At 43.5% G+C, this 27,574-nt stretch overlaps 1 protein-coding gene and 1 long non-coding RNA gene across 4 annotated transcripts in view; both read left to right on the top strand.

Moving 5' to 3' along the window:
- The window catches only part of LOC140910417 (uncharacterized), a 28,855-nt gene extending 17,630 nt beyond the window's left edge, over positions 1–11,225 (top strand). The window contains exon 3 of the long non-coding RNA XR_012158577.2: positions 10,969–11,225. This is a non-coding gene — a long non-coding RNA (uncharacterized LOC140910417). The remainder of the gene's footprint in view (positions 1–10,968) is intronic.
- A 402-nt stretch (positions 11,226–11,627) lies between these two features.
- The window catches only part of RNF150 (ring finger protein 150), a 204,072-nt gene continuing 188,125 nt past the window's right edge, over positions 11,628–27,574 (top strand). For all 3 annotated transcript variants that reach the window (XM_073341206.2, XM_073341207.2, XM_073341205.2), the window contains exon 1: positions 11,628–12,535. In XM_073341206.2, coding sequence (XP_073197307.1) covers positions 12,076–12,535 — 460 coding nt within the window. In that variant the 5' untranslated portion in view covers positions 11,628–12,075. The remainder of the gene's footprint in view (positions 12,536–27,574) is intronic.

The following is a 27,574-nucleotide window of genomic DNA, read 5'->3' as shown; positions in this document are numbered from 1 at the left end:
CCCTGAAATAGTATTGCTATTGAATGAAGACAGGAGTTTTTGCAGTCTTTTAACATCTGCCTCTATTCTTCCCCAGTTACAAACAGGAATCAATTTCTGCCACATATCCATTGGCAGAGATTAGAGTATTAAGATAGCGTTAAAGAGAGTGCTCCCCATTCTCTCCCTGGCTTGGGACACAGTTCTTCTCACAGCTCCCCATCTTCCTCAGTGGTGTGATGAGATCTCCCGCTCCTGTTTCAATTAACTTTAATCACTGTCCATATGCACAGAAAAACGCTTAAACCTTTGTAATCTTTGCAAGAAGGTGCAGAAGGTGACTAGCAGAGATGGAGTTTTCAGACCTGCAAAGAACATGGCCATGTAATCCTGGGTGTCATGCTGTCTGGAGTGGCTCACAACCATGAGTGCCAACCTCACAGTCAGTTTGGGGTCTCTTCCCTATGTTCTATAATTCAATTTCATCAACCCAATAACAAATGTGAACTCCTGAAGCACTGGAACTGTCTTACCATAGAGTCACTCTATGGTATTCCACTTTATCTTGCCACCCAAGCAAGCTGGACTTGGTGATAGAGGGTCAGTTTACACTAAAAATTACAACAGTATTCAGGTTACTCCCAGTCCCAAAGGACCTATCACTTACCCCAGGTCAATTTTCACCTTAGACTTAACACCAAAGACAACACTTGTAGCCAAGCCTATAGTAAACTATCTGAGGATTTATTAACCTGGTCTACACTACAAAATTACTTCGGTATAACTACATCACTCAGGGGAGTGAATAATTCACACACCAAGCGATGAAGTTACACCGACCTGAGTGCTGGTGTAGACAGCATTATGTTGGCAGGAGAGCTTCTCCCTATGGCATAGCTTCCACCTCTCCCAAAAGTGGAGTTATTAAGCCAATAAGAGAGTTCTCTCTTATCGGCTTAGAATGTCTTTACCAGAAGCACAACACTAAATTTGTAATGTAGACCTGCTGTAATCCCCAGGTCCTTTTCTGCAGAACTGCCACTTAACCAGTCGGTCCCCAACCTGTAGTAATGCAAGGGATTCTTCCATCCTAAGTGCTGGCCTCTGCACTTGTCCTTGTTGAACCTCATCAGATTTCTTTTGGCTCAATCCTTCAATTTGTCTAGGTCGCTCTGGACACTATCCCTACCCTCAAGCTTATCTACCTCTCCCCACAGCTTAGTGTCATCTGTGAACTTGCTGAGGATGCAATCCATCCCCTCATCCAGATCATTAATGAAAATATTGAACAAAACCGGCCCCAGGACCAACCCCTGGGGCACTCCGCTTGATACCGGCTGCCAACTAGACTTTGAGTCGTTGATCACTACCCATTAAGTCCAACAATCTAGCCAGCTTTCTATCCACCTTATAGTTCATTCATCCAATCCATACTTTTGTAACTTGCTGGCAAGAATTCTGTGGGAGACCATATCAAAAGCTTTGCTGAAGTCAAGATATATCACATCCACCACTTTCCCAATATCCACAGAGCCAATTATCTCATCATAGAAGGCAATCAGGTTGGTCAGGCGTGACTTGCCTTTGGTGAATCCATGCTGACTGTTCTTGATCACCTTTCTCTTCTCCAAGTGCTTCAAAATGGATTCCTTGAGGACCTGCTCCATAATTTTTCCAGGGACTGAGGTGAGGCTGACAGGTCTGTAGCTCCCCAGATTCTCCTTCTTCCCTTTTTAAAAGATGGGCACTATGTTTGCCTTTTTCCAATAGTCCAGGACCTCCCCCGATCACCACAAGTTTCAAAGATAATGGCGCAATGGCTCTGCAATCACATCTGCCAACTCCCTCAGCACCCTTGGATGTATTAGCTCCAGACCCATGGACTTGTGCATGTCCAGATTTTCTAAATAGTCCTTAACCTGTTCCTTCACCACTGAGGGCTGCTAAGCTCTTCCCCATGCTGTGCAGCCCAGTGCAGCAGTCTGGGAGCTGACCTTGTCTGTGAAGACCAAGGCAAAAAAAGCACTGAATACTTCAGCTTTATGCACATCATCTGTCACTAGGTTGCCTCCCCAATTTAGTAAGGGTCCCACACTTTCCCTGACCACCTTCTTGTTCCTAACATACCTGTAGAAACCTTTCTTGTTACCCTTCACATCCCTTGCTAGCTGCAACTCCAATTGTGCTTTGGCCTTCCTGATTACACTCCTGCATACTTGAGCAATATCTTTATACTCCTCCCTAGTCATCTGTCCAAGTTTCCACTTCTTGTAAGCTTCCTTTTTGAGTTTAAGCTCACCGAAGATTTCTCTGTTAAGCCAAGCTAGTCGCCTGCTATATTTGCTATTTTTTCTGCACGTTGGGATGGTTTGTTCCTGTGCCTTCAATAAGGCTTCTTTAAAATACAGCCAGCTTTTCTGGACTCCTTTCCCCCTCATATTAGCCTCCCAAGGGATCCTACCCATCAGTTCCCTGAGGGAGTCAAAGTCTGCTTTTCTGAAGTACAGGGTCCAAATTCTGTTGCTCTCCTTTTCTTCTTCTTGTCAGGATCCTGAAGTCGACCATCTCATGATCACTGCTGCCCAGGTTGCCACCCACTTCCACTTCTCCTACCAATTCTTCCCTGTTTGTGAGCAGCAGGTCAAGAGGAGCACTGCCCCTAGTTGGTTCCTCCAGCACTTGCACCAGGAAGTTGTCCCCAACATTCTCCAAAAACTTGTTGTCTGTGCACTGCTGTATTGCTCTTCCAGCAGATGTCAGGGTGATTGAAGTCCCCTGTGAGAACCAGGGCCTGTGATCTGGAAACTTCTGTTAGACTAGACTTTCTTCAGAAAACTACCTCATCCTCCTGGTCTGGAGAGCTATAGCAGATGCCCACCATGACATCACCCTTATTGCTCTTGCCTGTAAACTTTAACCAAAGACTCTCAACAGGCTTTTCTCCAGTTTCATACTGGAGCTGTGAGCAATCATACCGCTCTCTTACATACAGTGCAACTCCTCCACCTTTTCTCCCTTGCCTGTCCTTCCTGAACAGTTTATACCCATCCATGATAGAGCTCTAGTCATGTGAGTTACCCCTCATCCCCCACAAGTGTCTGTTATTCCAATAACATCATAGTTCCTTGACTGTGCCAATTGAAGTAATCTTCAGCTCTCAATTTGTCAGCTTTCAATGTCTTTTAGGCTAACCCAAGCTCACCCTGACATCTCTGCTTCTGTTTCATAGCTCCGGTCCTGTGAGAGTCTAAACTGCAAAAAAGATGAAAAATTTTCTTGTCAGCTATTTTTATTGCCTTCTTCTAGAATTCAAGCTGATGAGATGAGCACTTTTGCACATCGCTTCTTCCCATTTCGTTTTGATAGGCCTTCTTGATGGGCAGGAGACGATCCCTCCAGTCTGGGTTCAGCGATTCAGCACAAATATTTTTTACGGTTACAAAGCAAAAACTTAAATATTACCTTATAACATGGTAAAGAAAGTAAAAGTAAGACTAATGCATGCAGCAATTTACAAGCATTTCATAAAATTTAAACTTGTTGTTACAGATTCAATACCCATCTTAACCATACTAACACACAGGTGAAACAGACTGATTTCCAGCAATGAATTTGTCAGTTCTCAGCTGAGGCCTAAAGCTTTGGCAAGAGCTGGCACCTGGCACAGGCATGGGAAATAGAGATGTCGGGTTTGTTGCAACACCCCCATGTTTTGTGCCCAGTGTCCTGTCCGCCAGCCCCATGCCCTGGCCACCAGCCCCATGCCCCTGCTGTCTGTGGTCCTGGCCACTGGCCTCACTGCGGCCCAGGGGCTCCGCTGCTGGCCCCAGGTCCCGCTCGGCCCTGTGTCCCACTCCACTATCTGCCCCACACCCGGGAGCTCCGCTGCTAGCCCAGGGTCCATCAGCCCTGGGGGCTCCGCTCCAGGCTGCCATCCTCGCATGCAGGGTCACGGCTGCTGGCCCCATGCCCGAAGCTCTGCACCCATCTCTAGCTGTGGCCCCAGCCTCCGCTGTCTTACCCCGGTCCATGTCCCTCTTCCCCTCCCGGAGCCACAACCCTGCTCCTGGCCCCAGCTCTGGGGGTGGTGAGGGACATGGACGGGGTAAGAGGGGTGCAGCTCAGCACCCCCACTCCAAAAACTGTTCCAGCACCACTGGCATCTGGTCTGCCAACATCACGCCACGATACAGGGGACTTGGAAATCTAAAGGAGAGTCTACATTTCCTTTTCTTTCTTTTTTTAAAAGAAAGTTTGTAGCCCCTTATGAAGATTCTTGTCAAGACTAATTCAAATCAAATAGTTTATAACTATCAATGTTGAGTGCTTAAATTAAGGCAACTAAATCCAGTGGGGCTGAGCTACTGCAGCTCTTGTGGGTTTAATTTGAAACTGCAGGTGTTCAGCATCTCCTGAAAATCAGTCCACTCTGTATATGGATTTAAGTGCCTTATTTTATACACCCAAATTTTGGATATGCTGGCCTTAGCTTCTCTATGCGGTACTGTCGATAAGTATGACTATTCTCATTTCATAAATATGAGCCACAGAGAAGCTGTGACAATTGAATAGTTATTGTTAGTGAAGTGCTATCTTAGGGCAGGTCTACACTACGGGCAAAAGTTGATCTAAGCTACACAATTTGAGTTACATTAGTAGCGTAACTCAAGTCGATGTAGCTTAATTTACTTACCACGGGGTCCACACAGCTACATGAATAACATAGCTGAAGTCAATGTACTTAGACTTACTCACCGTAGTGTCTTCACTACGGTGAGTCGACTGCTGCCACTTCCCCATAGACTCTGCCTGCGCCTCTCGTGGCGGTGGAGTACAGGACTCGACAGGAGAGCGCTCGGGGGTCGATTTATCGCATCTAGACTAGACGCAATAAATTGATCCCCGCTGGATCGATCGCTGCCCGCCGATCCGGCGGGTAGTGTAGACATACCCTTACTCTTCTTGTTCTAGTGGGGTACCGGAGTGGATGGGAGAGCGATCGGTGGTCAATTTAGTGGGTCTTCACTAGACCCGCTAAATCAACCCCCGGTGGATCGATCACCGCAGCGTCAATCCCACTGGTAGTGGAGACAAACCCTTAGTCCTATAACTCACCAGAATACACAGAGCACCTTACAATGGCTGGGGACCTACTGGTCCCCAGAACCACACCTTATTCAGACAATTGTCTTTTCTTGCAAAACTTTTCTAAATGTTGGTACCTATGCAAAGAACACAGCACCATCAGCAGTGCTCCCCTTCTGTTGCAGCAGAAGTCCAGTGTGGGAGGACCTCTAGATGTCCAAACACACACTTAATATGAAGTACTACGAATAATTCTTTATGTAGATAATAATTCTGGATAGTGTTAGGGAGGAGCCCCAGTAATGGTACATATTGATACTAATGTACAGATAAAAAAGTGATAAGTGATGTGGCAAAATTTGCAGATGAAACAAAATTATTTAATTTAGTCAAGACTAGAGAAGACTATGAAGAATTTCAGAGGAACTGGACAAGGTAGGTGGATTGGCAGCACAGTGGAAAATGAAATTCATGGATGACAAATGCAAAGTAATACATGTTAGAAGGAATAATTTGAACTAACAATTCACATTACAGGGTTCCAAATTAACCGTGTCTGCTCAAGGGCTGAATTGAGAACAGCTAAATGAAAAGCTCTGCTGCAATTTCAGCAATTCAGCTGGCCAATGACTCCTTAAGGTGTCCATAAGTCTACCGGAGTATAAAAAAGAAAAGTACCAGACACTGTAAAAATGACTGGTACAGACCATGCGAACAGGGACATTCCTGGTTTTCAGGACCCCATTATAAAAATGGAGGGCTTATCTACACAGGGAAGTTAGTGTTCAATAAGTGACTGTGTGAATTTAAAGCACACTGCTTACTACACCCTAACTCCCAGTATGGATACTCTCTTACTGAACATTAAGAGTACCCTTGGCTGGCTTAGCTAGGTGAACACTCTTACTGTTTACTAAAAGTGCCTTTGTACACAGTAGCTTAATGAACTTCCAAAGTATATTAAGCTACTCTGCACAAAAGCCCTTTTAGTATCCATATACTGAGTTGGTGTGGAGTAGTAGGCAAGTACTTTGCACTAACTACTGTAGGCTTTCTCCCTGCATAGATAAGTCCTGAGCCTGTGCTGTTCATTCACATTAATGCAAAGTGGTATTTCATCATGCAGGACAAGAGTCACTTGCTTTACATTTCTGCGAGGAGGTGAGTGGAACAAAGGTCAGTCTTTTTTTTTTGGAGGAGAGAGCATAGGGTAGGGTAAGGTTAGTGGCAAAATAATTTGCAGGCTTGGGAGGAATGGTAAGGATGGCTTGATATCTAGTGAATGGTATTATATTCCTATCCCAGAGCAAGAATGGTATTTTAAGGAGCTAGACAGAAGGAGAGTTCAGAATGATCTTGGCAACACAAAAAATAAAATGTTAAGTAGAATTGCTGTACATTTTCACTTCTCTATTATTCAACATTGAATTACAGTAGGTCAAATTAATAATTATTTATTTTAAAGTAAGGTACTGGGAATAATCAAGTCTTGCTGTCTTTACTCCTAGACTGACAGATTTTTGAGGCAAGAACGGGCCATTTAATGTAGTCTGACCTGCTATATAATATAGACCAAAGAACTTGACCCAGTTACTTCTGTATTGAGTCTTGTTTGACTAAAGCAAGTCTTCCAGAAAAGCATATACACTTGATTTAAAAGACTCCAAAAGATGGAGAATCCACCACTTCATTTGATAGTTTGTTCCAATGGTTAATAACCCTGAATGTTTAAAAAAAAAAAAGTGCCTTTTTCCTAACTTGAGGCGTCTGGTTCTAGCTTCCAACCAATGGTTCTTGTTATTCCTTTCTCTGCTAGATTAAAGAGCCTTTTAGTACCTGTTTGGCTTTTTTTTTTCTTCTGTGAAGTTATTTCAAGTATACCCTCTAATCAACTCACGTCTCAAACTTATTTCTGATTTAAAAAATTCCTGATTGAGCTCCTGAAGTCTTTCACTGTAGGGTTTTTTCTCTCATCTTGGAATTTTTTGTATGGCTGTTCTCTGCACCCTTCCACATTTTTCAACATCCTTTTAAAAATGTGAACAGTAGAAATGGACACAGTATTCCAGTATCATTTTCACCAATGCTGTATAACATTATTCTTCAATTAGCCAGATCCAGCCTGGTAGGGCCTTCCATTTGGCCCACTGGGTTTTAGCTGGGAGCTCTGCCATAAGGGCAGCCACCCTACCTCACTCCAGCTCCTTCCTGGGCTCCCAGTGGCTCTGCCCCCCCCCCCACTCTCCTGATGGTCCTGACTGCAGCATCCCCACTGGCTGCCGGGACCTGGGGCAAGCTAGAGCCGGATAGCAGGGCCCCCAGCAGGAAGGGCTCAGGGCCCCCAGCAGGAAGGGGAACAGCTGATTCCTGGTAGGCATAACGAAAGACCCAGCAAGTGGCTCCAGTCACTGAGCTCTTCTGCCAGGTGGCCTCTTTCCTTCCCTGACTGCAGAGCATCCTCTGAGCTGGCAGTTGCTGGCCTGGGTGGGGTAGGAATGCTCACATGTGTGTCAGGGTGGAACCACTGCAGCCAGGACTACAAGGGGAGTGCAGGAGCTGGAGCTGCTGGGAGCCATGGGCCAGCCAGAGCTGAGTAGTGGGACCATCCCTGGTCTGAGCGACTAAGAGCTGAGGGCGGAGCTTGAGCTGGGAGCTTGAGCTGTCCATGGTTGGAGATGGAGCCAGGTAACAGGGCTGTCCTTAAAAGAGACTATCCAGCTGGGAGCAGGAGTCAGGGGTGGCAAGAATGGGACAGGATCTGGGTGGAGTAGTCCCCTGGATCTCCTCCAAATCCCCCACCGTCTGGTCTTCCTCCCAGCTTCCCGCACTCAAGCAGTACTAAGGAGGCCCCTGTCTTCTGCAGCTACTCCCCTCCCTCTCTCTTCCCTTGGGACAGAAAATGAGCATGGGGGACATACTGCTCATCTGAATAATCAGGATTTTGGGTTATTTGAAATTCAGATAAACAGACTTTAACTTGGCATGATGGTAATCAGAGGGGAAAATATACTGAAGTGCAGCTCAAAACCTGCCCTGATGGGACTCTCAGTCTGCGTGCCATTCAAAAACCAGCCAATGTACAATCTCTGGCATGCATGCCATTAGTTGCCAATCCCTGTCTGATGGGTGAAGAATTTATGTGCTGTCTCTAGGGAGCAAACACCTGAACAGCTCTTTACCTCTCCAAGATCTGAACATTGCTTTACCTGGCCCCTCAGAAAATATAACTGAACACCACTGCTGTATAAAGTGTTTATTAATCTTAGTCAGTTATTAATCTGTCTGCTTTATTTATTGAATAATGAGAAATTTGTAATAAGACTGTCATGTGGTACAAAGGCAACTGCCTTATAGAAGTTTAAGGAAATTACAGCTATGCAGTTGTCTTTATCAAGCAAAATTGTAATCTCACCAAAAAATTAAATTTTGTCTGACAAGACCTATTTTCTATAAAATCATGTTGACTGGCACTAAGTATATTCCCATCCTCTTATTCTTTTCCATGATTTTTCTTAGGACTAGCCAGCCTATAATTACATGGGTCATCCCACTTACCCTTTCCTGAATATTGGCATAACTCTAGCATACTCTGTCTTCTGAAATTTCCCTGGTAATCCAAGATTTATTAAAAAATTAAAATCAGAGGATAAGAGATCTCCTCAGCCAAGTCTTTTAGGATTTTTGTGTGTTAAGGTGTCTGGACCTTTTGGTTTAAAAATGTTTATCATCATCTTTAATTATTAATGAGCAGGAAAGTACTTCATTACCCAATGTGATACAAGTTCATTGTCCTGATTCTTTCCAAATACAGAACATAAATATATACTTGAACACTTTTTTTTTTTGCCTTTTCTGCATCATTATCAACATTCTTACCATCTAGATCTAGTAAGGGGGCCTATACCATAGGAACAAAAGAAATGCTTACAAATATACTTTTAAAATCTCAGTCTTATTGTGCTTAGCCCTGCCAGGTCTGGATTTTTCCACTGATGTATTTAGCTTCCCTGAATCAATTTTCTGTACTTCATAACTTCTAATATAGTGGTTGGTATGTACTTCCTCTTTTTCTATGTTATATCCTTCCCCCAGTTACTGCCTTCACTTCTATACTGAACAATGATGGGCTTCTACCCAAAATTGTTCTGTTACTTGATTGTGGATTTTTGGTCACCTAATAAACTCTAATAAAGGGTGATTTAGGTTGGACATTAGGAAAACCTTCCTAACTGTCAGAGTGGTTAAGCCTAGGGAGCTTGTGGAATCTCCATTATTGGGGATTTGTAAGAGCAGATTGGACAAATACCTGTCAGGGATGGTCTAGATCAGGGGTGAGCAAACTTTTTGGCCTGAGGGCCACATCTGGGTATGGAAATTGTATGGTGGGCCATGCATGCTCAGGAAATTGGGGGTTGGGGTGCAGGAAGGCGTGAGGGCTCCAGTTGGGGAAGTGAGCTCTGGGGTGGGGCTGGTGATGAGGAGTTGGGGGTGCAGGAGGGTGCTCCGGGCTGGGACCAAGGGGTTCAGAGGGCAGGAAGGGGACCGGGGCTGGAGCACAGGAGAGGGTCAGGGGAGCAGGCTCCGGGCAGCGCTTATCTCAAGCAGCTTCCAGAAACAGTGGCATGTCCCCGCTCCGACTCCTATGCAGATACATGCTACCCTGTGCACAGGCTGCGGTTCCCGGCCAATGGGAGCTGCAGGGGTGGTGCTTGGGATGGGGGAAGCATGCAGAGCCCCCTGGCTGCCCCATGCATAGGAGCCAGACTGGAGACGTGCCGCTGCTTCGGGAGCCATGCGGAGTGGGGCAAGACTTTGACCCTGCTTCCTGACAGGAGCTCGAAGGCTGGATTAAAATGTCTGGAGGGCCAGATGTGGCCCCCGGGCCATAGTTTGGCCACCTCTGGTCTAGATAATACTTAGCCCTGCCCTGAGTGCAGGGGACTGGACTAGATGACCTCTCAAGGTCCCTTCCGGTTCTATGATTCTTCTTAAACAACTCCCAATTTTTATTCACCCTTTTGTGATTTTTTTTCCCCCTCCCAACCAATTTTGATCATACTCTTCCCCATTTTGGGAAATCAGCCCTTCTGAAGCACCACAGATATGTTACTGGTCGGGTATATACTCTGCCCACATTCAACGTAACCATGTAGCAACATAACTTAAAAGTCAAATACTGCCATCAGTTTACATGTACAAGTCCCATGTAAGTCACAGGGCAACAGCAGAGTTTAGCCACAAGAAGATTAAAACAGACCATATATGTTCATCATGTCAGCTATCTGTTTACAATAAAGAATAAATGGGCATTGCAAAATGTAACTTTTTCTCCTTATATGCAACAGATTCTGATCTCATTTGCATTGGAGTAGATACAGAATGACTCAGTTGTGGTTTAACACTTTTTTCATACTGGTGTGAAAGAGATCAGAATATTGACTACATACTTACTCCCTGTGAGTATTTTAATTCCAATTATTATACATAATAAAGAATCAGAGTTCCAAAACATTGACTACAGCAGGTCCAGGATTTTACCCATTCCTTTTTTGCCCCGCTCTTTGTGCTTGACTCACCAATTTTAATTGCTGTTGCCTCAGAAGTTCTGGGTTGTTTTTTTTTTTTTTTTAAGTTTCACACTAAACATTCTTTATATTTGTGTCAATAGTTGACCTACTTGTTTTTGTGTTTAAATCTGTTTATTGTGCAAGTCTGTTCTGTTTTGAAACAATGTTTGTTTCCAAATGTATGCATACACACACCTCACTATAAATATACATGCATATACATACATAAATGCTTCTCTCATGTAACAGCATAGCACACACTTGTTTATTGTTAGAGATCCATATAATAAAACAGAAATTCAGTGGCAAACTGTCCTTTATTGCTTTCTTTTCTTAGGAACATCGGAACTGTTATAACAGGTCAGAGCGGTGGGCCATCCAATCCAGTGTGCTGTCTCTGACAGGGGCTAGTAGCAGATGCTTCAGAGGAAGAGGACAGTGACCCCACTGTGGGTAGTTATGGATAATTTACCAATCAAGAAAAATTCTCATTGATCACAGGTAGGAAAACAAGTAAATTAATTAAAATAACCGGGTCCAAAAAGTGATTTTTAAAGTCTCTAATCCTAAACTTCAATTTTCTCCCAGACTTTCTGCTAGAGTGGTTTTCAACCTTTGCCAGTGGTAGACTCCTACAAATTTCAAATGGAGGTGCAGACCCCTGGGAAATCTTAGACAGTCTGTGTGCAGCACCCCTGGTCTACAGGCATCAGGTTGAAAACCACTGCTCCAGGGTGACAACCTTTCACAGACCCTGGCTTAGACATAGTCCTTTGCCCCCTCCCCGCAGGGGTCCGCAGACCACGGGTCGAAAGCTACTGCCCTAGAGTCTGGTATCTTCCCCTCCACCGGCTCCCAGACTGGTTCTGCCGCTGTCCCGCCTGTCTCCCGGCAGGTGGCGCTGCTGCCCCTCGAAGGCTGAGCGCCATTAAAGCCCAGCCGCAAGGGCTCTCGACATCACGCCAAAGCCCCTCCTGCACGCGCCCCCCCAGAGCCAGCATCTCCTCTGGCGAGCCGCCTGCACAGCTACCCGGCGAGGGGGTGGAGCGGGGGAGGGCGAGAAGCAGCCCCCCCCCCCACACTCCATATAGCAAGAACGCTCCCTTTTGAAGGGGCTCCCACAAGCTCCCGTACAGTTGCACCCACCCCCTGCCCCCAAAGGGAGAGGGAAGCGACCGCAAAGCCGGGCAGGAGCCCGAGGGGGGCGGGGTGGAAAGGGAGAAGAGGGGGAGAGAGCCGCGGAGCGAGGCGCTAAGAGGCAGGGGAAAGCCCCCCGTGAAATGCATTGCCGCTGAGCTTCCCCCCCCCCCCCGCCCCTGCCTCGCGCGCCCGGATCCCAGCAGCGGGAGCAGCCGCCGCCGCCTCCCCCCGAGCAGGCTCCGGTGCTCGCTCGCTCGCTCGCGCACGCAGCCGGGCCGGCGGCGAGGGGGGAGGCCGAGGAAGGATGGCCGTGTCTCTGATCCAGGCGTGCCGCAGCCTGGCCCTCTCAACATGGCTGCTCTCCTTCTGCTTCGTGCATCTGCTCTGCCTGGACTTCACGGTGGCCGAGAAAGAGGAGTGGTACACGGCCTTCGTGAACATCACCTACGCCGAGCCGGCGGCCGGCAGCCTGGAGCTGCGCAGCGAGAAGAGCGAGTGCGGGCGCTACGGGGAGCACTCGCCCAAGCAGGATGCCCGGGGCCAGGTGGTGATGACCGCCTCCGCCCACGACCGCCTGGCCTGCGACCCCCACACCCGCTTCGCCGCCCCGGGCCCGGGCAAGAGCTGGGTCGCGCTGATCCCCAGGGGCAACTGCACGTACAAGGATAAGATCCGGCACGCCGCCGCCCAGAACGCCTCTGCCGTGGTGATCTTCAACGTGGGCTCCAGCAACGCCAACGAGACCATCACCATGCCGCATGCAGGTGCGTGGGAGCGGGCGGAGCCCCTAAGGTCTGCCTGCAGAAATCCCTGCTGGGGGGTACGCGGCCCTCCCGTGCGACGCTTTTAAGTAAGGCCAGTTTGACCCCTTCGTCCACCCCGCTCCTTACCAGGGACCATGCCTGCTGATACCTAGTGTGGTGTTACAGCAGGCTTCGCTCGCCAGGGCAGGAGTTTGGTGCCTTGGGGAGGTGGGGGACATGCTCTCCCCAAATATCTGGGCTGAGCTGAGCTGAGAGCTGGGGTGGGCTGGACGGACCCTCTTGGTCAGTTTGTGTATCCGTTATCCTGGCCAAGAGTTAGCTGCCACTGGGTCCCTCTGACCCCTTCTTCTTTTTGGTTCATGTTTCATTTGTGCATAGAAGATAAGTGTTTTTCTGGGCACCTGTACAGGTCGTAAATACTCTTCTGACTGCTGCCATGGAGAGAAATTGACGGGTTGCCAAGACCTATAAACAATAACATTCAATCTGGTGGAAAAGCTCGAAAGCTGTGAAGTTTTGGCCACTTTTGTGGATTTTATGGGACCTGTGGTCCCTTTATAAGGCAGTTAGGCAGCTGTAAGCATTTTTTGTTGGATCATTAAAATCCGGTGGCCCATGTCAGGCAGGGGCTGTGGGTGAGATTGAGCTCTTCAAGATGTGAAGGATAACATTATTTCTTAATTACTAAGAGGTTCTGCAAAGTAGGGAATGCAGTGTCTACCATCATTTTTGCAATTATTTTCATCTGTGGGACCAAACCTTGTGGAGTATCTGATTTTATGAAATACAGGTGCAGACATTTGTCTCAAATTATGGTTTCTCATCCTTCCCATGTGTACCTTCGATGCCTGGAGATGGGTGTTCAAAGAATTAATCAACTTGTGCTATCAGAGAGGGAAGGTAAACATAGCCATCAGAAATAACAGCAAAGCCAGAACAAACACTGGATTGCTATATAATGAAAACATTGTTTTTATAAAAATGTTTGTTTTGAAATTGTTGTTTTAAAGATCAGCTAATCAGATTTATTTTTAGGGACAAAGTCTTCTGCCAGGGGCCACTAGTCTCTTATGCCAAGAGCCTGACTAACATGCCACTTATTAGTGGAATCTCTGGTTTGCAGCCAGTAACTAATCATACCCAGCTCTTTCATGCCAGTTGAATCTTAGTGGTGCTGGGGGTAAATTGGAACATAATTAGGTTACAAAGCATGGATATTTTAATCAAATTTGTATGTTTTGCAATCACCTAGCCAGGATGGATGAGAGGTAAAAGAATTCCTTCATTACTAACATTATAATAGTGCAGCTATTGGACAGAACATTTTGATCATCTTGCACTCAGTCCTCTATGAAGAGATTAACTGTTTGGTGGAGCAAAATGATATGCTTTTGAGAGGGTGGATTGGATCAGAAGAAGGTTTTTATGTTTTTTAATCTTTAAAATTAGGAGCTCCTAATAGTCTTAAAACTTCTCAATAAACTGCATATGGTTTAGTTTCTGTTTAGGTTGTACTCCCTATTTAAGTATTGAAGATTATTTAGCAGGCAACATAATAAGAGCTTGACATATAGAAATATAAGTACTCTTAAAGTCAAGCTCAGGGTATTTCAACACAAAATAGGATACACCATTTGTTCCTGTCTAATAAGTTTCTTTAAAACTGCCAACATGTTGAATCAATTAGTGGCTTGCCTGTTTTTAAAGAATGCACTAAGCTGTTTTCCCATGCAAATAGTGGTTTATTTGGAAACAGTGGTAGAAAAAAAAATCTACTAACAATTTAAAGGTTCGCAAAAAGAAAAGGAGTGAAGTGAGCTGTAGCTCACGAAAGCTTATGCTCAAATAAATTGGTTAGTCTCTAAGGTGCCACAAGTACTCCTTTTCTTTTTGCGAATACAGACTAACACGGCTGTTACTCTGAAATTTAAAGGTTAAAGTCCAAAAGGAATGAAAGAAAGATTATTTATTACTGTGTGTGCCCTCTGCTTTCAGAAAAATACTAATACTATATCAGTTAACCTTGGGACAGCTTCTTTAATATTACCTGGCACCTTTGCAGCTTATTCAGAAACTCCTTTTCAAGGACTGCTTTGGTTTCCCTTAGAAATGCTACTTTCTTAATCAGGAACACTCAGCTGTGTGATTCTGCCATCCCATAGGCTTAAATGAAATGAAACTTTTAAAAAACATTCTTGTAAACTATGATCAGTCAGACCATTGAGGCCTTGAAGATCATTTATTTTTCAAATTAAATTCAAAACTCCGTTCTTTCACATTTTCTCAAAAATCAATGAACATTTTAGTTTTGTGATGCTGAAAAACAGTTTACTCTCTTATCTTAGGAAAACCCTGTCCTCTGCACAATTGAAACAGAGGTATTTTAGGGCCAGGCCTATTAAAACAGAAGAAAAATAATTATTAATTAAACATAATTGTAGGGATGTTTTGCTATCTCCTAGATACCTGCCTAGTTGATATCTGAGGAACTAGTGGAAACCCAAGGACTGATTTATCCATACCCTGCATATGGTATAATCATTAACACCAAGGCTTGAGTGTAAGAAGGGTATAAAATCATAACTGCTACCAATTTGACTTGTTAGCATTTTACACTCACTTTACTTTGGTGTCAATGATGACACAAGGTGCAGGGCAAGTTGAATTGGGCTTTCAGGCCAGCCATGTCTGCTGTGTGTGCTGCAAACACTAAACTCCCATAGTGGGAAAATGAAAAGGTTCCCCCATGGAAAAATGTGGAAACAAAGATGGTTTTGAAGGGCAAGTGAATTCTGGCTTTCCTTATAGCTGTTACCATTTCCTGCTGTATATTGTAGTGGGTTCCTGTCCCTCACGAACAAGAAAATGCTTCTAAGAGCAAGCTTTGGTTTTTTAACACATTCTCTTCAGAATGTTTTGGCTTCTTTTTACCCCATTGTTTTCTGTCTCAGTTCCTCTGCTATCATCAGTTTTTCTTACTTGCTGCTTCTCTCCTGCCTTACATGCCCCATCTTTTCTTCATCTCTATTCTCCATTCCACTGTCCCTTATTTCACCTTCTCCCAATCCCACATCACTTCCTCTTTTCCCAACTATTTTACACTATTATCTCTCAACTCTTTCCCCCCACCCGAAACTCTTATCTTCTCTCCCTCTAAATTATTTGGTTGTTGGTGAGTATTTGCTTCAGGTTGCGGGGCTGTCTGTAGGCTTGGGAGACAGGCCAGTCCTTGCCTACAGACAGCCCCGCAACCTGAAGCAAATACTCACCAACAACCACATACCACACAACAGAACCACTAACCCAGGAACTTATCCTTGCAACAAACCCTGTTGCCAATTGTGCCCACATATCTATTCAGGGGACACCATCACAGGGCCTAATAACATCAGCCACACTATCAGAGGCTCGTTCACCTGCACATCCACCAATGTGATATATGCCATCATGTGCCAGCAATGCCCCTCTGCCATGTACATTGGTCAAACTGGACAGTCTCTGCGTAAAAGAATAAATGGACACAAATCAGATGTCAAGAATTATAACATTCATAAACCAGTCGGAGAACACTTCAATCTCTCTGGTCACGCGATCACAGACATGAAGGTCGCTATCTTAAAACAAAAAAACTTCAAATCCAGACTCCAGCGAGAAACTGCTGAATTGGAATTCATTTGCAAATTGGATACTATTAATTTAGGCTTAAATAGAGACTGGGAGTGGCTAAGTCATTATGCAAGGTAGCCTGTTTCCTCTTGTTTTTTCCTCCCCCCCTCCCCCCCAGATGTTCTGGTTTAACTTGGATTTTAACTTGAAGAGTGGTCAGTTTGGATGAGCTATTACCAGCAGGAGAGTGAGTTTGTGTGTGTATGGGGGTGGGGGGGATGTGAGAAAACCTGGATTTGTGCAGGAAATAGCCCAACTTGATTGTCATGCACATTGTGTAAAGAGTTGTCACTTTGGATGGGCTATCACCAGCAGGAGAGTGAATTTGTGTGGGGGGGTGGAGGGTGAGAAAACCTGGATTTGTGCTGGAAATGGCCCACCTGATGATCACTTTAGATAAGCTATTACCAGCAGGACAGTGGGGTGGGAATAGGTATTGTTTCATATTCTCTGTGTATATATAAAGCCTGCTGCAGTTTCCACGATATGCATCTGAGGAAGTGAGCTGTAGCTCACGAAAGCTTATGCTCTAATAAATTGGTTAGTCTCTAAGGTGCCACAAGTACTCCTTTTCTTTTTGCAAACTCTGTATTGAAATCCTCACTGTCACAGGCCTGATCCAAAGCTCATTGGAAGTCTTCCCACTGATTTCAGTAGGCTTTGGATCAGGCCCCAAGTGAACACCACAGGCCTGGCAACTTTAATTCCAATGAAATGTGCAGAAGGACATGCTGAGGATTTTTTATTTCCTGATGTGTCTGATATTTAGAAACGAGGGACAAAACTTAAAAGGCCGGTTAGTGAAAGTCTGCTATATATTTTAGCAAAAGGTGTCAAGTTAATGTTTGTTCTTCTATTTCTTATTTTTCAAATAAATGTAGAGTTAGTGAAAAGTGCCAGGTTGACAGGCCTGGAGAGTGAAGTCTTCTGTTTATTCACAAAATTGGTAATACTCATGCAAACCTACTTGACCCCTTTTTAATTTACACTTAATATTTGATATCTGTTTTTTAAAAAAGAGGGATTCAAAATCCCAGATCCAAACTTCATAGCGTTTATAAAGGGCCAAACCAAAACCCTAAATGCAAACCATCTTGAACTTGTGTGTTCAAAATTTGGATCCAAATCTGAACTTAATCTGATCCAAATCAGACCTAAGGAGCGTTTAGGTTTGGCCCATTAACGACTAGGTTGAGCTGCAAATTCTGATCTGAACCTAGCACTTTGGGTTTTGTGTTTGCGCCCATCTCTAGTATCTGAAAGTCACAAGTGGTGATCAGCTTTTAGTACCTTTTGATGTGTAAATCTGAAGATTTTTAACCGGTATTAAAATGTAATTTGTTCTTGGGTCATTGGCTACATGTCCATAAACCAAACCTCAGTGAAACAAGGTAGTTTTTTCATGTTTACTTGCAGAAATAAAAACTTTCTTGAAGAAAATGTCAGTACCGGTACTAGCGAGACTCTCCGTATTTGCATTGTAAATTATGAAGATTTTATTAATTGTCTGTTTTAATTTGTCTTGGTCTGAAGTACAGTATAGAAGCGATTAGCTGGAATGTGCTTACTTTTCATTTGAATAGTTTGTTTTTAAATTATGGAAGAGCAAAGCATCTAGAATTTCTGCTAGGTTCAGAAGCTTTTATCACTTCTCAGTAATGAACTTGTATGAAAAAATGTGTTCATTAAAAGAGATTTTTCCAGGATAGTAATCCATCCTGTCAAGTAGGCCTTTGAGTGTCCGCCGCCCCTCATTTAAAACAAAATAGCAGTTGTTTAGGTTTGAAAAGCAGCTAGCTGCTGTACATAATTTTCATAAAATATTATCTATGGCAGTCTATACCTAGTGTGAATAAAGTAAATCCAGTTGAAATCAGCATAATTTACAATATTGAACAAATGTCACAATGGGCTCTCTGGTGCCATCAACATTGTGATGCTGCATATGAATGCCTCACAAATTTTGATCCAATCACCACATGTATTTAGAATGTCATAATTGTTCTGAACAGCATGTATACATGAGTCAAGTACTCTGAATTCCACTGTATTCTGCATTTACGGTACATGTCATCACTAATTTTTAGTGTCCTTTGTATGTGGAAAGTGACATCCAGCTCTCAACAAGAGGGAGGTACTTTTTGGATTTTTGAAATGGCTGTCACGGGTTAGTGATGATTGTCAAAATATTCTGTCTTTTATAATAAAAGCCAAGTATTATGATTCTTCTTTTCATTAAGAACCTGGGGTGAAATCCTTGTTCCGTTGAAGTCAATAGCAAAACTGGCAGTGACTTCAGTGGAGGCAAAATGTAATCTCTGGTCTCCTGTGCTGGAGTCCCTTTTACTAGATCACTCTTTGGAAGTAACAGTGCTTCTGTCCCACACGCTATCAAGGTCTCTGCCCAGCTATTTCTTTTAATGTGTTTTAGAACATACAGGTAGAGGTACTTTGGACTAGTAATGCACTTTCTCCTGCTTCCACCTATAATCCTGTATTGTATTAAAACTAAATTTTAGGGCTTGCACAGATATGCAAATTAGAATTCACATACATGATCTGTAGAACAAAAGTAGTATTTGGATTACAGGGAAAACCATGGCTGGGTATACCATACTTCAAAGAATTTTTGTAAATATTTTTCTGAATACTGTAGCTAAAAGCCTGGAATAAGTATTTGAAATTCTCAGTCTTCTTAATATAAACAGAATTTTCTTGTCTTTAGATGCAGTGAATGCTGAAGAGAAGGTTGTTCGTATTTATTATTTTAAAAAAAATAATCAAAAACACAAACTGTTTAGCTCATATGAAGGCTGTGCCTAAACCAGCAAAGTAAAATATATTTGGAGTCAGGGCTTTCATTCCAGCCTCATTCTTCCTGTGATATTTAGCATTTGCAGCACATATAATAATGTATACTGTGTGTAGGGCCAAATTTTCAGCCACAGTCTCTGATCTTATGCCTGTTTAAAAATTTTTTAAAAATCCTGTGTATCTTTGGTGCAAATATCTGTTTCTGCATGCCAGTCAAGTGATGTCCCAACTACCTGATTTGTATGCACAAATGCCCATTTTCACATTCAGATAATGGCATGCACATTTTTTTTGTGAGTGCAAACATTTAGGGACCTATTTCAGGGGACGCAAACAGAGAGGCTGCAGTTGAAAATGTATCCCTTTACTGAGGTTGAGATTGAATTGTATTTATTTTTATTTGTTGTTTTACAACTGACCTTTAACATTGCAGTAAGCTGTAGCTCACGAAAGCTTATGCTCAAATAAATTTGATAGGTGCCACAAGTACTCCTTTTCTTTTTTAGTAAGATAGTTAATTATTTATGCTTTGTGTGTTTTTGGGTCTGGATTTTAGATAGTCTGTTGAACTCAGTACAAATATTTCTGAGAATATTCACATTAAATATATATAATAAAATGTTGAGTGGATTTACGGTTGGATTTTCAAAAGTGCCTGAGTTAGGGGGATAAGTCCCACTGTCTTTCTGTGGGACTTGTGCTCCTAAGTCACTTAGGGACGTTAGAAAATACTTACTTTAATGAGCACTAAAAGTGGGGTCCATAATGTCTGGCTTGAGCTAAGCAGGGCCGTCCTTACGCATATGCAAAGTACGTACCTGCGTAGGGCACCAGGAAATTTGGGGCACCTGTGTGCTGCTCCAGCCCCTGCTCTGGCTCTTCCCCAGGACCCCCCCCCGTGCCCTAGTCCCGCCTCTTCCTGCCCCTGCTCCGCCCTAGCCCCGCCCCCACTCCCCTGCGGACTCCAGACGTGGTCAGACCTGCACTCACCGGTAAGACAGCCACCCGGCCCCAGCCTGCTCTGCTCCCCTGGTTCCCAGCCGTGCCACCGGCGAGTGCTGGTTTCCCCCCAAGCCTGGGAGCCAGGGGAGCAGAGCAGGCTGGGGCTGGGTCACTCCACTTCCTGCAGGAAGTGGCCAGGCCCCTCCCCATTGCCCACGGTGTCCTGGGCACAGCCCTCCCGCATCACAGTGGAGGCCTGGGGTGGGGCCCCACACAACCCCTCCACCCCCGTGTGGGGGCTGCATAGGGCACCAAAATAGCTAGAGATGGCCCTGGAGCTAAGCATAGTGCAAATAGGTACTGTACAAACTTCCCTACTCAGTTCTGCCAGTGAACCTCACTCCTGACTCACAACTCTCCTAGTATTCCAGTTTTGTGCTTCTCTTTAGTAGAGGCTGTCAGTTATGTCTGATTGTGAGGTGTCTTTGTGATGTAGACAGCTAGTGCCAAATTCATCCCTGTGTAACTCAAAGGGATATAACAGGGATGAGTTTGGACTATGGAGACTAGGAAGAGAACACCAAAGTAACTTTAATCACTACTCTATGTTCCCAGAGGTGAAAAAACTACTCCTTTAATCTATTGCAACCCAGAGCCCTGTGGATAAAATTCATTGCTCCCAGTTGCTCCAACGTTTTCCCCAATTTTTCCATAAGAACAGCCGTACTGGATCAGACCAAAGATCCGTCTAGCCCAGTATCCTGTCTTCCAATAGTGGCCAGTGTCAGGTGCCCCAGAGGGAATGAACAGAACAGGTAATCATCAAGTGATCCATTCCTTGTTGCCCATTCCCAACTTCTGGCAAACAGAGGCTAAGGACACCATCCCTGCCCATCCTGGCTAATAGCCATTGATGGACCCATCCTCCATGAATTTCCCAAGAAAATTGTTTTTTTTTTTTCTGACTTACTGAGAACTTGCCTCTCATTTTAATTTGAATCTTTTATCTTACACTAATGGTGTGATCACCTGATCCAAAACCCATTGAACTCTATGAGAAGATTCCCACTGAATTCAACGGGATGGATTAGGCCCTGAGAGAGCATCTGGTCAGTTCATTAAAGTAGGCTCACTGAGGGATAGCTTGTAACTTTTATTGACCCAAACTTTCCTAACCTATTGACTTCTTTCCTCCTTTTCACCCTCCCGTTATCTGAGGCCCTGTGTTAGCTGTTGCGCAGAATCGTACTTGCACAATTACTAGGTTCTGTATGTTATATGTAGTTTATCCAAGAGAAATCACTTCCTTTGCAATGAAACTACATTAGCATTTGTTCTAACCTCTTGTCATTAATCTTGTATTCCATTTTGGTATACTGGCCTTGAGAGGATGGCTTACAATTATAGCAGTAGTTCATTATTGTTTGTTTGTTCTAGTCCCATTGGTATTTTGGCATTAAAATGATATTTGCTAATTAGAGTTGTTATGATATTATGGGAATGCAGTCTGTCACTATTGTGTTAACACAGATGCAGTTCATTAACTCATGCAGATATGTCTGCAGTGACTTCACCCCCCACACCCCCATTTGCAGTACATCTGCATGCGTTACCACTGGAATGTTTTAACAGAAGAAGCAAAAAAGAAGCTGCGTAAAAGTTGGCACTGGGGGAGGGGGCTTGCTTTCCTTATAATAGAAAAGGGACGCCATTTTCAAATGTCACAAAAGGACTGAATGAGTCCATTATTTTGCCCAGTTGGTTTGTCAGACAATGTAGTGCATTGTCATGCAAGAAGCCTGAGTTTCAAATGACCTCTAGCTCCTTATACCCTGAGCCAGCCTTGTGAAGACTCATTATGAGGGATAGCCCTGTTTAATGCTTTTCCACATTCCAATACCTTCCGTCTACCTGCACAGAAACCATATTCGTTTCAGACAAGGCCTATTTCTGCACTGTCAGCTGTATCCAAGTGCTGGGTACTTGGCTGCTTATTTGGTACAGAAGGAGTATACAATAAAATTATGGAATTATAGAAAAGACCTATTAGTTCATGTAATCTGTCCCCTTGCGAATGCAGGATTGTTCCTTACAGTATATAATCTAGTGCTTTAAAAAAACCAAACAAATGCCCCCCAAATTTCCTGATTTATCTGACTGTGCAGGTGGTCTATAGGAACATCCAGGAAAGAGTTCAATGCTTTTATTGCCATTGTCTATCCCAACTGTCTGCTGTGCAGACAAAATATTTGTTTTTTTTCTCTTGCTCTTGCAGTGCTACATGTTAGCAATATACTATCCTTCTGTGTGGGTATTTTTTTAATAATACCTTGAGTAGTCTGTGGACGATGGCACTTTAAATCTCTGACCATTTTTCTATTGCACCTATGTGTCTTTGTTACAACAATACCTTTAAAACATGAAGATTGGATACAGCTGTCTCATTGTGTACACTTCTTGGGTTTGTATAGAATGGTTAGCTTTCCCCTCTCATGCCTTTTTAAAAAGTTTGATCCATTTTTACAGTTTTACTCAGTTATATCTGACTTCATGAGCTAGGCAGTCTCCTTTCCCACTAATCCTTTCCTCCCCACATCTATAAGTAATCCCTCATCTCCCTTTAAGTGAATCTTGACATGTCCATATATTCTTTGTCTGTCTACCTTGTCATTTCTCTCTCTCTCTTTCTCTCTCTCTCCTTTTTGGTCTTTTTTTTTCTCTGTCTCATTTTTTCTTCCTCCTTCTGTCGTCACTCTGTGCTCTGCAGTTTTTCTTTTTCTCCCTTTTTTGCTTGTCATTTCTTCATTGCTCTGATCTGTCATATATCTTTCTTTTCTCTCCCCTTTTTTTCTCATTCATTTATCTGTGTGCTCTGTACTTCCATTTCCTCTCTACTTGTTCATTCTCTCTCTCTTTCCCTCTCCGTCTCACCCTTCCCTGTCTCTACAGCCAGGTTAACATCAACAAGCAAAGGCTAATACTTTATACATGTAGCGATCTGTAAGATTGTGTGAGCCTAATCTTTGTCAGTTTCCCTTTGCAGCTGATTCTAAGTTTAAAAAGCTTCTGTTTGGTGCTGGTGGTGATACTAATTGATGATTTTCTCTTGGCCATGGACACGAGCCATACATCCATATTCATGTTCGTTACTCCTGGGGGAGTTTTGTGCCACTGTGGTGTGCAGAATTTTGCAGAATTACCTATTTCCCTGCAGATTTTCTGGCCTCCACTAGGGCCTGCTGGACTCTGCAGAGCCCAGCTCACAGTAAGCAGAGTACCCAACCCGATAGGGTTGGAGGCTGCCTGTTCTTTGATCCTTATTCTCCCGGGGATGGGCGAGGACCTGGGAGACCCAGCCAGCTCTGGCATAGGGTGAGGAAGGGCAGTACTGCACCACATTATGACCCCTGGCAGGACCGTAAAGAAGCTGTGTGGAGTAAAGGCTTTGGGGGGCTGGTGACTGGGGCTGCCCCATGGCTGGGCTCTGGGGGAGGGGGGCGGAGGAGAATGCTGGTGTCTGGGACTGGGGGTGCCCTGTGGCTTGCCTCGCGGGGGAAGGGAGTGTAGGTGTCTGGGCTTGGAGGGCACCACACAGCTCCCTCCATCACCTCCCTGGGTTGTTGTAGGAGTTTCTTTAACTCTCTACTCATGGGGGAATCTTTTTTGCTGTTGTCTGTATTGACATACTTGATGACAGGTATTTTGAATTTTTTTTTAAATAATTGAAACTGAACTGATTATATTGTTATTTTGACAAATAAAATATGCAGAATTTTGCAGAATTTTTAATTTTTTGGTGCTGAATTCCCCCCAGGAGTAAGTTACTGAATTTTTCCTCAGCATCTGATATGGTCAGCCCTGGAATCCTGATGCCTCCTCTCAGAAATGTGATAGTGGTTAGTGGGTTCACGCTAAGATTACTTCAGTCATTCCTTTCAGACTATGCTCGGATGTCTATCACAGCTCCCTGCTCCTCCATTGCCAGAACTCTTACCTATCTAGGCCTGCAAGGATCCATATCGGCCTCTATCTTGTTCAAAATCTATATAAAGCCAATAGAGAAAATTGTTATACAGTTCAGCATAAAATACCAAAGATATCACATTCAGTTCTGAATCACCCTTCTATCAAATGCAAATAGCACCGTCTCCAAGTTGTTCAAAGGTCTGGCTAAGATAATTAATAGATGAGGAGCAACTGCATAAAGCTGAATCTTGTAGAGATGAGACTATATCTTAGGGAGAGGGAAGCTGTTAAAATATCTTGTAATCTCTAACATACCTACAGTAGAATTGAATACATAATATTTGAGTTGGGGAAATATAAAACCTCTCAACTAATCCATGTGTCATCCCCTCCTCTTTTCACTTTCCTCCTGGCTCTTGTTCCTTGCCTCAACGCCATTGCTCTGTTCCTATCCCCATATACCTTTCTCCTGCTCTTATCCCTTGCTCCATGTCTCTTCTTGCCACTTATCAAATAATTTTACAAACTGAGGGTCGATATTGCTATTGGTATAGGGTGCCTGTCTGATTTTCCGCCTAGAGTTGTAAGTTTTCTTTGGCAGTATTTAGTCTGCTGCTGAAACTCTGTCTCTTTGGTCGGCCTGTGCAGTGGGGAAAGTTGCATTGATGAGAATATGGCATGAGTAGATCCAATGGTGGCATGGAAAGCTTCCACCATTGTGGTAGGGGATGTTTCTACACGATGTAACTAGAAGGGAAAACAATCTATTTTGTCATGTGGCAGTCAAGGACCTTGAAAGTATATAGACCCTTGTCCAGCAATTATACTTATTTTCTTCTCCCACCACCATGACCTAGCAGCCTTGCTTCTTAGACTAAAACTAACGTGTGTGCTATCAACAAATCTCTTAATATCCAGTGATTCTCTTCTTTTATTACAAGAATACCAATCTGCTACTATTCATTAATGCTTATTATTATTCATTCTTTACTGCTATCCAACCATGCTCCCCAAAAGTAGTCTTTTGCCACCTTTGTTCTTACAATCAGAAATGATTTCAGATGCAGTACATAACATGGCTAATAGCCAGTTTTTAAGAAGAGTTGGATTATTTTCACTATGTTGAATGGAGGAGAGTGAACTGGTGAAGGCCATTTTTCTGTAAGATGGAATAGGTATTACCTGGCTTCTAAATGGGCATGACCTCTCCTTTCTTGTCTTTTTTTGATAGTCAAAGGGCTTTTATTTCTATTATCCTCTCTGTGTAACTATATATTGTGTTCTTTTAGACTTCATGTGAGTAGAGTCATAAAAATAATACTGTTAGTGCTGAATTTTAGCATCTAATGTCAGTCACTTAGTGATTCTTTTACATACCTGACATGAAGGTTTGTGAAATTTATTATTTAGGTTTTGGCCAATGTGTTGCTTAATCAGTATAGTGGATTGTGCTGTTAGCCAGTTCAAGGTGATTATCCTGGGTCATAGTCCAAGTACATTTTGTGCCTATTAAGGTATATTTAAAGGTAACAGTGCTAAGTTTTAACTTTTTTATTGCAAAGTTGTCTGTGACCCAGTAAGGTGTTATACACTAATTAGACCCATACATGAACTAGCCTGCAAAGCAGAAGTTACTAGACGCACGTACATCAATAAACACACTGGGCTGTCCAGTAGTGCTGATTTGTGCAATGAGGTACAACATACATGGTATTTCACTAAGACAGAGTCCAAAGTCTTTTACTGTCATTATGAAACAGGTGTCTTAAAATAAATTTAAAAATGAATATTAAAATTGACTCACTCTTTTGGTGCCATGTTAGTGATTTTCTGTGGTACTTTGTGCATTTTAGAATATTCACATTAAATTTTTAAATATCTATTTAATGTTGATTAGGAAATTTGGTGGTGATTCTTGCTGAAAGCCCCAATTCAGGAACGTGTTCATGTTCAAGAATGCTCTTGCACACATGCTTAACTTCAAGCACATGCTTAGTTCCCGTTAAGTAAGCACATACTTAAAGTTAAGTATGTGCTATTTTCCTGAATTGGAACCTAAGTGGTTAAAAATGGCTTTCATGGAAAAAATTTACTCTAAGGCAAGAAGCAAAAGTGTCTATTAACCTAGAGCATTGTTATTTCCATTGTAAACATGGGAGCATCCTTATGTTGTTGTAATGTGATCAACATCTTCTCTGTCCAGTGATCTCCTTGACTATTTTAAATCATAGGGCTAGAAGGGACTGCAAGGGTCATCTAGTCTACCCCCTGCCAAGATGCACGTTTTGTTGTGTATAAATCATCCAAGTCAGATGACTATTCAGTCTCTTTTTGAAAACCTCCAGTAAAGGAGCTTCCATGACTTCCCTAGGCAGTTTGTTCCATTGTCCTACTGTTCTTAGAGTTTTCCCTGAGATTTAATCTAAATCTGCTATGCTGTAGTTTGAACCCATTGCCTCTTGTCCTGTCCTCTATGGCACGAGAGAACAATTTTTCTCCATATTTTTTTATGGCAGCCCTTTAAGTATTAAAGACTGCTATCACCTTCTCCCTTAATCGCCTCTTTTTCAAACTAAACCTACCCAGTTCCTTCAGTCTTTGCTTGAATGGCTTGCATTCCATCCTTTTGATCATCTTTGTCACTCACCTCTGGATCCTTTCCAGGTTTCTCTACATCCTTTCTGCACAGCAGTAACCAAAATTGGACATCAGCTGAGGGCTGACCAAAGCCGAGCAGAGTGGTACCAGTCAGTGAGATGCTGTTGCACAAAAAAAATTAAAAATTAAAAAAAAAAAAAGCCAGGTGATATCTCCTGTGGCTTGCATGCTATGCCTCTATTAATGCAACCTGAAATTGCATTTGCGTGGCTTTTTTTTATTTTTTATTTATTTATTTATTTTGTGCAACAGCATCTCACTGACTCATGTTGAGGTTGTAATTCACCACAACTCCCACATCTTTCTCAGCAATGCTGCTGCCAACCCAGTTGTCCCCCAGTTTTGTATTTGTGCATTTGGTTTTTCTTTCCTAAGTGTGACACTTTACATGTGTCTTTGTTGAATTTCATTTTGTTGTCTATAGCCAGTTCTTCAGTTGATCAAGATCCCTTTTGAACTTTAGCTCTGTCGTCCTAAGTGTTTTGCAACCCTACCCTCCACTCCAGCTTTGTGTCTTCTGCAGATTTGATAAGTATGCTCTCTATTCCTACATCCAGAACAGATCCCCGTGGAGCCCCACTTGACACCTCCTTCCAATCTGATATCATTCCTTAATAGTTACTCTTTGACCAATTGTGTATCTATTTAATATTGTTCTGCCAAGCCTGCATTTTTTCCAGCTTGCTTGTGAGAATGTCGTGTGGGACCGTATCACTGATCTGAACTGGCTGATGCTTTCAGAACTCCCTCCCGTTCCACATTCCAACGATAAATAAATGTCTGCCTCAACTTCTTCCTGGCCATGCTCTGCAGTCTTCTCAATACCTGTCACTCCTCTTCCTTTCCCTTGTGGGACGATTAACTTAACAGACCTCTGCTCACATGCACGCTCATACATTTTTAAAGTTAAGTTGTATTTAATATCTGGGGCCAGAGGTGCACTGAGTGTCAATGCTAGATGAGGAAAGAAGAGGTAAACCAGGTGTTGTGTGC

Source organism: Lepidochelys kempii, chromosome 4, assembly GCF_965140285.1.
Source record: "Lepidochelys kempii isolate rLepKem1 chromosome 4, rLepKem1.hap1, whole genome shotgun sequence".
In the NCBI taxonomy this organism is placed as follows: Eukaryota; Metazoa; Chordata; order Testudines; family Cheloniidae; genus Lepidochelys; species Lepidochelys kempii.
This window is presented reverse-complemented; position numbering and strand designations above follow the sequence as displayed.